Source organism: Chinchilla lanigera, unplaced genomic scaffold, assembly GCF_000276665.1.
Source record: "Chinchilla lanigera isolate Chin_1 unplaced genomic scaffold, ChiLan1.0 scaffold00031, whole genome shotgun sequence".
Taxonomy (NCBI): Eukaryota; Metazoa; Chordata; class Mammalia; order Rodentia; family Chinchillidae; genus Chinchilla; species Chinchilla lanigera.
Window position 1 is genome coordinate 4,035,240 of NW_004955432.1, and position 12,352 is coordinate 4,047,591.

At 35.8% G+C, this 12,352-nt stretch overlaps 1 protein-coding gene across 1 annotated transcript in view; it reads right to left on the reverse strand.

Moving 5' to 3' along the window:
* Positions 1-763: 763 nt before the first annotated feature.
* LOC102014160 (zinc finger protein 709-like) overlaps positions 764-12,352 on the reverse strand; it is a 21,985-nt gene continuing 10,396 nt past the window's right edge. The window contains exons 2-4 of the mRNA XM_013515926.1: positions 5,391-5,517; positions 5,135-5,195; positions 764-3,522 (exon numbers count right to left, since the gene is read on the reverse strand). Of these exons, the coding sequence (XP_013371380.1) occupies positions 1,278-3,522; positions 5,135-5,195; positions 5,391-5,517 (2,433 nt within the window). The 3' untranslated portion in view covers positions 764-1,277. The remainder of the gene's footprint in view (positions 3,523-5,134; positions 5,196-5,390; positions 5,518-12,352) is intronic.

The window sequence follows — 12,352 nt, forward strand, 5'->3', positions numbered from 1 at the left end:
ATTACTTGACATTGATAGGATCCTTTACATGGAAGCCAAAACAATACCACCAAAAGACTCCTGTGCAAATATGTTGAGGTATCAAGACACAGAATCAACATTCAAAAACCACTTGTGTTCCAGTATACCAATAGTGAACTCATTAACAAAAATGTTAGAAAAACAAACAATTCACAACACCTTCAAGAAAAATTAAATACTCAGGAATTAAGCTACCAAAACAAGTTAAAGGCTTCTATAACTAAAACTATAGTACTCTGAAAAAGGAGGCTGAGAAAGACATCAGAAAATAGATACCCCTGTTACAGGATAGGAAGATACAGTATTACTAAAATGTTCATATTTCCAGAACTAATATATACATTTAATGCAATCACAACTGAAATACCAAAGGCATTCCTCAAAGATTAGAGAAAAAAATCCTAAAATTCATAAGGAAAACTAAACACATAATTCAGCAAGTATGAAAAAGGGGATAGGGTAACTGGTGGGAATGGGGAGAAGGAGAGAATGAAAGGGGATTTTTTAAAAGCCCATAATAGGTACATGTAAGTACTCCCAAGGGGACTATAAATTGCAAACATATAATAAAAAATTTTTAAACGTATACACTGACAATTCTCTGAAAATATATATCTCAATATAAAATACAGCATCAAATTATAAAAATATTTTTTGTTAGAAAGAATATGAAGTATATAGACCAAAAATTTTTTGGAAAAGGAGTGGAAAAATCCCAATGAAAACACAATTAACAACATTAATTTTTTAGTGGGCAATGCCACCCAATTGTTAAAAAAAAGTACATAATTATTTTACTTGTAAGTAAAACATACATGTAAATTCACCATGTTTAATTAAAAGACATATATATAATTAAATATATATTAAGCTCAAAGACACAAAAATACATAATTATGTCAATTCATATTTTTATATTAAACATTAAAGATATATAATCAAGACATTTATAGTTTACTGAAAAACATTTCCATTTTAGGATATCTCTGTTTCAGACTGTATTTTATGAAATAGTTATGAAGAAATAGTGACATAAAACTGTTCTTAGCAATTACTTCTACTGGTCTCCACTACATGGGAAATTTTCACAGGAGTTTCAAATAGGTTTACATATATAGTTTCTCCTCAGTGCAACCTCTTTCATGTACATGATAATATGTGCTACTAATGAATGCTTTCTCACATTGTTTACATGCACAACATTTTTCCTTTAGGAGATTTCTTTTATTTCTATTAAGTGAGGACTTAGTAGCAAATCATTTTCCACATTGCTTACATGCAAAGGGTTTCTCCCCAGTAAGCTCATGTGTTTGACAATTACTACTTGTGGTAAAAGCTTCCCCAGACTGCTTACATATAGAAGGTCTCTCCCCACTGTGAGTCCTTTCATGTCTTTGACAATTAGCATGTAGGCTAAAAGCTTTCCCACATTGTTTACATACATAGGGTTTCTGACCAGTGTGACTTCTTTCATGTGTTTGACAATTACCATGTCTGCTGAAAGCTTTCCCACATTGCTTGCATATATAGGGTTTCTCTCCACTGTGACTTCTTTCATGTATTAGACAATTAGCATGTAGGCTAAAAGCTTTCCCACACTGTTTGCATACATAGGGTTTCTGCCCAGTATGACTTCTTTCATGTGTTTGACAATTACCATGTCTGCTGAAAGCTTTCCCACATTGCTTACATACGTAAGGCTTCTCCCCAGTGTGAATTCTTTCATGTGTTTGACAATTAACATGTGTACTAAAAGCTTTCCCACAGTGCCTACATACATAGGGTTTCTCCCCAGTATGAATTCTTTCATGTCTTTGCCAATGCCCATGTGTGCTGAAAGCTTTACCACAGTGCTTACACACATAGGGTTTCTCCCCAGTATGAGTTCTTTCATGTATCTGACAACTAGCATGTATGCTAAAAGCTTTCCCACATTGCTTACATACATAGGGTTTCTCCCCAGTGTGACTTCTTTCATGAATTTTACAGTAACTCTGGGTACTGAAAGCTTTCCCACATTGCTTACACACATAAGGTTTCTCCCCAGTGTGAGTTCGTTCATGTGTCTGACAATTAACGTGTGTGCTGAAACCTTTCCCACATTGCTTACACACATAGGGTTTCTCCCCAGTGTGACTTCTTTCATGTATTTGACAATGACTGTGTGTGCTAAAAGCTTTCCCACATTGCTTACATATGTAGGGTTTCTCCCCAGTGTGACTTCTTTTATGTACTTGACAACAACTGTGTGTGCTGAAAGCTTTCCCACACTGCTTACACACATAGGGTTTCTCCCCAGTGTGAGTTCTTTCATGTGTTTGACAATGACTGCGTATGCTAAAAGCTTTTCCACATTGCTCACATACATATGGTTTTTCCCCAGTGTGAGTTCTTTCATGTGTTTGACAATTACCATATCTGCTGAAAGCTTTCCCACACTGCTTACATACATACGGTTTTTTGCCAGTATGAGTTCGTTCATGTATTTGACAATGACTGTGTGTGCTGAAAGCTTTCCCACAGTGCTTACATACATAGGGCTTCTCCCCACTGTGGGTTCTTTCATGTATTTGACAACAACTGCGTGTGCTGAAAGCTTTTCCACATTGCTGACATACATAGGGTTTCTCCCCAGTGTGAGTTCTTTCATGTGTTTGACAATGACTGCGTGTGCTGAAAGCTTTCCCACAGTGTTTACATACATAGGGTTTCTCCCCAGTGTGAGTCCTTTCGTGTTTTCGACAACAACTGCGTGTGCTGAAAGCTTTCCCACACTGCTTACAGGCATATGGTTTTGCCCCAGTGTGAGTTCCCTCATGTCTTTCAAGGCGACTCTCTGTACCAAAAGCTATTCCACACTGCTTATATGCATATGGTTTCTTCCCAGTGTGAATACTTACACTGCTGTGAAAGGAATTACTTTGAGACAATGCTTTCCCACATTCCTCAGATATATAGAGCTTCCCCCCAGCATGCGTTTGGTCACATACTTGAATATAGTCGGGTGAAATAAAGGTGTTCTCATATTCTTTACATACATATTGATTCCCCTCACTGTGATTTCTTCCATGGATCTGAACATCATTGGATGTGCTAGAGGCTTCCAATCTTTTCGGACATACAAAGGTCTTCTCTCTAAGGTGAGTTCTTTCAGTAAGATCAGAGCAGGATTTCTCATACTGATTGCATTCATAGGGTTTCTCTCCAGCCTTTGTCCTTGTGTGCTTCTGGAAGGACTGGAAATCACAAGTTCTTCCATTTTTATTACATCTATGCAGCTTTGCTTCAAATCCCACATACTCACATGGTTTCACCTTAGTGTGAGCTATGATGGGCACATTTGGAGACAAATGCCCAATTAGGGGCTTTCTACAAGCAAGGCTTTCAGCTGGTTTTAAACCAGCTTGTTTCATATCCACATTAGCATCTGGAGTCCAAAGGAAGATTTCTTCATACTGATTCCAAGCTTTATATTCACAGCATTTTGCTACCTGTTCATTTCTATGAGGAGGAAAAACAAAACAAAACAAAATAATCAAAATAAAACTGTTCTCCATATTAATAAATTACCTGAACAAGTTCTCATCTCCTAAGAAATACTTTCTTTTTTTTTTTTTTGGTTTTTATCTGGTACCGAGAATTGAACTCAGGACCTTGCGCTTGCCAGGCAGGCGCTGTGCCGCTGAGCTAAATCCCCAGCCCCTCCTAAGAAATACTGACAATAAATTAATTGACTGTTTTGAAGGATAACTTCAAAACGGCCACTGCCAAAAAAGTATTTGGGAATTTTAAAATTGGAATATTTTGCAATACATAAGGTTTGGTTTCATTTTAGGAAGTTGGTACTTGTATATATCATATACTGATCATTTGATACCTTTCCCCCCTCATTCACCCCTTTTCTCCTTACCCTGTTCATTTTTCCCATCTTCCAAAAGCCAGGCTTCCTTTTCTCTATCAGTAGTCTTTTATTTAACTTCTAATTTATATTTTTGGTTTCTCACATAAGAGAACCATATGATGTTTCACATTCTGCATCTGACTTCTTTCACTTAGGAATATGGGTTGAAGATCCACCCATTTCTTTTGGCAAATGACATGGTATCATTCATCTTTATGGCTGATTATACAACACATTTTCTTTGTTGTTTTCAGTGCTGGGAATTAAACACAGGTCTTAGTACTGAATTACACCTTTAATTTTTTCATTATTTTGAGAGAGAGTCTCATTGATGATTAGGTTGCTCAGGCTGAGTTTTTCAACTTGCCATCCTTCTAAATCTGTACCTGGAATGCTGGGTTTTCACCCTGCTGATGGTATCAAGTTTTCATTATCCACACATCCAGTGTGGACAGCTAGGGTGATTCCAGGGCTTAGCTATTATATATTATTCTGCTTTGAGTACGGATATGCATGTATCAGTATAATATGATGATTTTTATCTCCTTTGTGAATACATCCAGGAGAGGTACACCTGGATCAAATGGAAATTTTTTCTTTACTTTTTGAGACCTCTGTACACTGACTATCATAGTGGTTGTACTTAACATTCCCATCAACAATGTTGGAGGGTGTCTTCTAAGAATTTTAAAGTATGAATGGGCTCAATTCTCTGGAGGATGGCATGAAAAATACCCATCATTAAAACATTGGCATTCATTTGCACTTTGAATACCCATCATTACAACACGGGCATTCATTTGTACTTTGCTTCAAGGCTAGTAGTGTTTTTAGAGAGAGAATGTCTTATATTCAAATTTATACATAAATCAGTATCTTGAAGACGGGTACCTCTCAAAGCTCAAAATGTATTCTTTTCATATTACACCTATACACATCCCTAAACACAATTTCATACATCGTATTGATCATGAAAGAACATTTTTTACACATATATATCAAATAGGGTCACTTGTTGCATGACATTAGTACTAACTCAGTTTCCTATACTGGAATATTTCTGTAGTCAGATTATATGTACTCAAATAGCATACATCTTTGGAGAATATTTGTGAAATTAAATACATTTGAACATAGCCTTGTTTTCTTGGTTACCATATTTCCACTCACACACAGACTCTTGAGGAACATTCCCTTTCCTTCTGAAATTACCTTAGATTTCTCCCATACATTTTGTATTCTTCTTCAACTTCCTGGTTATCCAAAGCTCTTCCTAAATTGTAGACATAAAAATAGAAGGGAATCACTACTTTAGTATATAAAAATTAGTAGATTCCAATTAGAATCATCTTGTAATCAGTCCTGTAAGTCTTCAAAATGTTTTCATGTTCTATTTAATCAAACTGCAACAATGAGCAAGAAACAATGTCTTCTGATTGTGTAAATGAGAAAATGGTATCATCCTTACCTATAGCAGCCATATTCATAAATGTTTCCCCCATCACTTCTCTGTAGAGCTTCTTTTGGGATGGATTCAGCAAAGCCCATTCCTCCTTGCTGAAGTTCACAGCTATATCTTCAAAGGTCAGTGCCTCCTAAATAATTATATATATTATTATATATGTATATTTTTGTAAAAAATATATGTATATACTTCCCCATTCCCGTCCTCTTTTGAAACTCACTTCACCTCTCAGTTCACAAAGCTGGTCATTTTATTCTTTTCTCATTTTCTTCTTTCCTTTTCTGCCTTTCCCAACCCCTTATTTCCCTCTCCTTTCAAAGTTTCTTGTATTTCACAATATCTATTGTACATTTATGTTCTCATTTCCATTTTCAGTTTCTCACACCAGAGAGATAACATGATATTTACACATGTGTGTTCGATTTATTTTACATATTTCTTCACGGAAGGTTGAAACTGATAACTTTGAATATCTCAAGTCCTCTCATGAAAAGTTCAACTGAGAGCCAGGTGTGATGCTGTATGTCTGTAATCTCATCACCCAGGAGGCTGAGCAGGGAGGATTGCCATGAATTTGAAGCCAGTCTGGGCTACACAGCAAGTTCAAGGCCAGCCTGTACTACACCTAGTATCTCAAAAATTTAAAAAAATGCTGAATGCTGGCTGTATTGTTCAACTATTAAATCTGTATCTTTGTCATCAAATTCAACTGTAGGCACATTTTTAGGCAGAAATTCTGATGCTAGGTTGCCAGTTACTGCTACAGCACAGTAGAATATGAGCACCGTTTCTTCTGCTGGGTCACTGCAAGGGTATCTGTGCACAGATCTCTAGAGGGAACATGCAAGATCACCATCCACAAGATAATGTGGCTGATGAATATCTAATGAATGGTTTTGATAAGCCATAGGTAATCTCTCTTTCCAAATCTTATTTTTTATGGCAATGAGTCCTTTCTTTGTACTTAGGTAGCATTTTGAAACTTGAATTTGGTTTCATAGAAAAAAGACATAATTGCACAGCAAGCAACATTTATGAATAATAATCAAAATTTTAATGGGAGATAGTTTTACTGGCACAAGTCTGTGAACAATGCAAATACTGAAACAGTGACATCTTATAAGTCAGTGTCACCAAATGATCATTATACACTCAGATATATGAAATTCTAGAGGGTACAGAACAGTAATGAGGGGAAGAAGATGAATAAAATGTATTTTATGCATTGAAAACTAATATATCACAAAATAATCAGGCACAAAAGGCAATTTTCAGCTAGGTGTGGTGGTACATGCCTGGAGTCCCTGCACAAGGTAGGCTGGGGCAGGAGGATTGCCATGAGTTCCAGGCTACCCTGGTCTGCATAGTAAGTTCAAGACAAGACTAAAATAGACAGTGAACCTCTGCATCAAAAACTTCCCAAAAAGGAAAACTTCAAAAAAGTTGTGTCACTTATAAATGACACATTTGATTTGTCAAATACTGCACTGTATTATACTTTAAATTATACATCTAACAATATTCAATACCTTTTAAGCAAGGTTGATAGCTTACATAATATACATGAAAGAAATTCAAATTTTACCTTTCATGAAAATATACTGTTGGTAGAGCAAATGACAAATGGATCTCAGGAATGGAATACAGTCCTTAAAGGGTCTACATGTATAGAGGATATTAATTCATGATAGAGGTGGTGTTATAAGTATCTGGAGGAAATCAGAGTATGTTTTATTTATGTTCGGGGGGAAACAGGTATGTACTAGGAATCCATGACTGTATACTCTTTCATTCTATATACAATAACTAACTTACATACGGAAATAAGAAAAACTTCAATGCCTTTATAATTCATAGTGCAATAATTTTTAGATGTGCAATAAAGTGTTACCTCAGAAGAAAACAAAGCAACCATCCTAATTAAAAGGATAAATCAAAACACATGAAAATCATGGGAAATAACACAAGAAGAAAATATTTCCTGTGTACACAGTACAAAGATCTTGTAGAGGGTGTAAAGAGCAATAAACACAAACCTAAAACAATGACTATGAAATTTCTAATTCAAGAAGGTAACACTGAATACAAAACAAGAACTGAATTGTCTTTGAGACAATCATGAAAGAAAATGGAAGTGTGGAAGAACACAAAAAAGAAGCAGACTTATGCAAGAATGGAGAATCAAGAAAAACACTCTACACTTATTTCCTTTCTTTTGGAGTTTCCCAGTGACTTCTCTGCAATGTCCAGAGAGTACACTGTGCTTTTATTCCTAGAGATAGATGTGATTCTTTTCAAGTACTGTACACTTGAAAAATCCTGAATCACATGAGCAATGCAATGGATAGGAAGGTGTTTTGCCCTTGATTAACATATCAGCACTTGTGAACAACAGTGAAACAAAACAAACTCTAAAAATATCTCACTTTGCAATTTCTGTAATACTCACTTTTTGAAATTTCCAAGGGAGGAAACTAAAGAAACACTGTGCATCATAGGATATAATATTTGGTAAACTTGGGAAAGGTCACAAAAGTGAGAGAGTTATCAAACATGGTGCAGAAACGGTTGGAGTCAAGTAGGGTATCAATCACCTAAATACTCTCATCCATTGCCCAAAGCCCAATGATGAAACTTTCTGAATATTCCCAGAATATTTCCATTATTATTGTTACACTTCAATAATAACTTTAAATTTTACTGCAATATATTTAAACACTAAGTTACTATTAAGAAAGTACACATTACTTTCTATTTATTGCTCTGCATTCATATATAAAAAAATGAGACATCACACATTGGGCAATAATAAGCAAAGCAGTACAGCTGCAAACATAAGACCCACAGACTGCCAGCAATAGTGCTCAAACTCTATATTGTCTATCAAGAGAACAGGTTAGACTGTCAGGGAAAGAGAAAACAGATATCAGAGCTGATAAATGTCTAGACATCTGGGTAATGGTTCTAATGCTGTGCCTACCTGGACAGGAGTGGTTGTTATGTTGAAACTGATGAGGATAGATTAAATAGAAAGCTATGCAAAAAGTCACACTAGTCTATCATGGATTCAACACCATTTGTAGAAGCCAGATTAATGTGACATTATTCAATTTGTACCTCAAAGTAAATAATGATTAGAGTCATCAAATGATATAAAAGTCAGTTCTCTAAAAAGAACAGTCCTCAAAACATATTCCACTAAATAAAGGATGAAACTACATGAGGAAAACCATGAATGTGGAAGGAAAAGACACTGATTCACAACTATGTCTGAAGATTTGAAAACAACTCTATCAGTAACTGATAGCTGAAGACGGCAGGAAAACTGTGTAATGGAACAGTAAAAATTAACATGCTTCATGGGGATTGACTGGATATTGCATAATACTTTATCAAATAGCTAGGTAGTACACGGTCTTCTCAAGATCAGAAGAAATATTTACCTAAATAGACCATGTTCAGAACAACAATGAAGATCTCAATTTCTAGGGGTGGGGGTACACTGAAATGTGTTGTAGACATGTACCAACTCCCCATAATGAATCCAGTCATTCTGTACTGCTAAGATGTAAAAACAAAAGTCAAAAAAAGAAGAAAACCTCAATGTGTTCAAAGCAATGGAAATCATGCAAAGCAGGCCCTCACACCTATTCAAATGAAATTCAAAACCAACAGCAGAACTATATTTAAAATACTCCTAAAAATTAAAGATTAAATCCCCAATTTTTAAGGGATACATGCTTCAGATGAAGGCTTGATTGGCATTAAGGGTTCTGTAATATATTGAAATAAATGTACAACATACTATCATTTCAGGTGCCCAGAAATAAGTGCTTTAAAATAAATTTAAAATAATATATATTTATTAGAAAAGAACAAAATAGCAACATTGGAAAATGAGAGAAATAGCAGCAACATAAAAAGGAAAATCACTCCTTAAATAAAAGAAAATTTATTCGTTCATTATTCGTGCAGATTACAGGCAACAGTGAAGAAATTTTTAAAAGTATCAAAGGCATTAAGTAATTAAAGTAATACACTGCATTAAAATTAAGAAAACAAAATCATAAAATCATATCAATAGACAAAACACAAGAAACACCAAAAAGTAACAGAGAGATTAAGGTGAAACACATAAAATTGTCTTCACATGCACTGGAAAAGTTAAAGTACCAACAAAAATCTAATGGAATTACTAAGACTATCCCTAGCCTAATATACAAAAAAATGCCATGTGATTATGAATCAGATATAAACAAGTGGATTGGAAATTGTAAACCTTATGCCACATGTAGTCCTCACACAGACACTTCACAATTTTAAGGGCTGGGGATTTAGCTCAGTGGCATAAGCGCCTGCCTGGCAAGCACAAGGTCCTGAGTTCAATTCCTGATACCAAAAAAGCCCCAAAAAACAAAAAACCAAAACGTAACAATTTTACGTGTTAAAAAGCCCACATATGAAAGAGGTTCAACACTAAATGTAATAAGTACAAGATATCACCACAAAAATATAAGAAAACATATTATATGAACAAGTAGAAATTAATCAAACCATTCCACATGTTGGCAAAACACAATAAACCACTTATATATACTAGATAAAAGTTTCTTATGAAAATTTTGTACAAATTGTGAACTTTTCTATTACCTGCATTCAGTATTTTTTCTTATTCTATCAAAACCCGTAATTCATTATCACTTAAAGAAAAAAGGTAACATATTTAATCATATCAAAAATTTAAAAGATAAAACCAATGTGAAGAAGCCCAAGCCCATAGAAAATGAAGTAAAGGAGTGAAGTGGCTGCAGTATTAATTTTCCTACAATCCTATGGGCAATAAATTAAAGGAAAGAAATCACAGATAATCTTTTCAGCATAATAATAATGATATAATAACCTCAATTATTAACTTATGCAAAATTCCAAATAATTGAAAACAAATAACATTTTGCTTGATGAGATTGTTAAGCTCAATAAAGCTTCCAGGAGATCCATCCTGTGGCCTCCATGGGTACAGCCAGATGAAATGAGAGAGATGCACTGGAAGGAAGCATTACATGCTTTGTTCACCGGTGTCATGATTTTATAGATCTTTAGGCATATTTGCAGTAAATGCAAAACAAATAATTTACTTGTACATTTTTTACTGGTTTCTTTGGATATAATCAATTCTCTGCTTCATCTGTAACCAAGAAAATCACAATCTTATGGATAAATCATGAAAATCAATTGTTAAGTCCTTGAGGTAATTTGCATTTTATAGAAGCAACTTGCTGCAAAAGAAGCAAAAGGGAAGCTGCTGTGGGAAGAAGGCTGCTTCACTGCAGTTCACAAAAGCACCCATACTCAGAAGGTTGAACACCCACCTAAGGTTATACACAACACACTGAGCCCATGCAGCTCAATCACAGGTGGTGAGACAGGGACATATGAGAAGTCAGGACATTTAAATCTAGAGGATGAAATTTCATGTCTTCAGTGACAATTTTGCAAAGAACCAAACATTCACCATAGCAGTTGAAGAATGCCCTTTGTCTTTCCCAAGTTTTCTTTTCTCAAAAAAAAAAAAAAATAAATAAATAAAATAAGAGTCCCAAATCGGTACATCACCCACAGTGACCAGAACTTTGAGGAATTCGGAGCACTGCTATAATACATTTCTTCAAGTGTAGACTGGTGTCCAAAGCAGGTGACGCTGTTTTTCACTGTGAGTCCTCATTCTGTGCTTATCACCCCATTAACAGAGATGAATAGACTGTCTCAAAGTGGCTCATGATAAAATGAGATGGGCCCCCTTACTGTTTGAAAAATTATGATAGCCTCAGATTCTCTCCTCTGTTTAAACAAAATTGTACTAAACATAAAGTTATCTCAAATTCACAGACACTTATCTAGGACAAGAAAGTTCCATGATGTCTTTCAGAATGGCATCCACACATTTACAATTGAAAATCACAACATTCTTAGCATACAAAGAAATACAATTAATGATATTTAATTTAACCAAGCACTGTGATCAGGGTATATAGTTATGCTTGGTGACCCACACCTCTGATCACATCACTGGGAGGCTAAGGCAACAGGGTAAGAGCTTCAAGCTCAGCCCGGGTTACAGTGATATGCTGTGTGTCCATCCATTCAAAGTGTTACACTGGGCTGTGCACCACACTGCAGCTCTACAATCAACTGGGATCTTAAACTGTGAGTCAGTAACCAATTCATGGAATGAAGTTTAAAAAGGAAAATACTTTATTTGTAAGAAAGAAAAATGAGAAGGCAGACAGCTACCCTGTGAGAGGTGGCAGCAGGGGCCCCCAGAAGATGGAAAACTCATGGGCCTTTGTTCTAGGCTTCCTTCTATCAAGTGATGAAGATGCTCCATCCCAGCCCCTAAGATGCTAGCCCAGACACCATCACCTGTGTACACATTCCTAAGTGGGTTTTATTTGATTTTCTCTTGCCCTGCCAGGGCTTCATCTCTGGAATTTATACGTTGGCTAGGACAGACCTTACATACAAGGTGCAGTCAGTGATTAAAGGATGCTTGTCCATCTACTGTAACAATAGTAACAGTAGTGTGGGAATACATAAATGTGTGTGTATGTGTGTGTACATGTGTACAGATGGATAGGTGTATTTTATATACTAAATATGGGCTTTAAGTGGCTGGCCCTTGTCTCACTAGCATTTTACTAAAGGTGTGGAGGGGCCTCTAGGGCACCCTGCTGGCTTCCTCTTGCTCTGCTTCTGAGCTCTCTCATACTGTTACTTGTTCCTTGCAGGAAGTTTTTAACTCTTTCTCTTCTGTAGCCAGACAGCCTAATGAGGCCCTCATTTTATTCCTTTCCTGCCTATAGGCACTTTTGTCCTAAAAACCAAATAACTAAAATTGTAAAAGAGCTCCTGGGCCTAACTCCTAAGACAGACTTCCTTCCTTTCCCTCCCTGCCTCCCTGCCTCCCT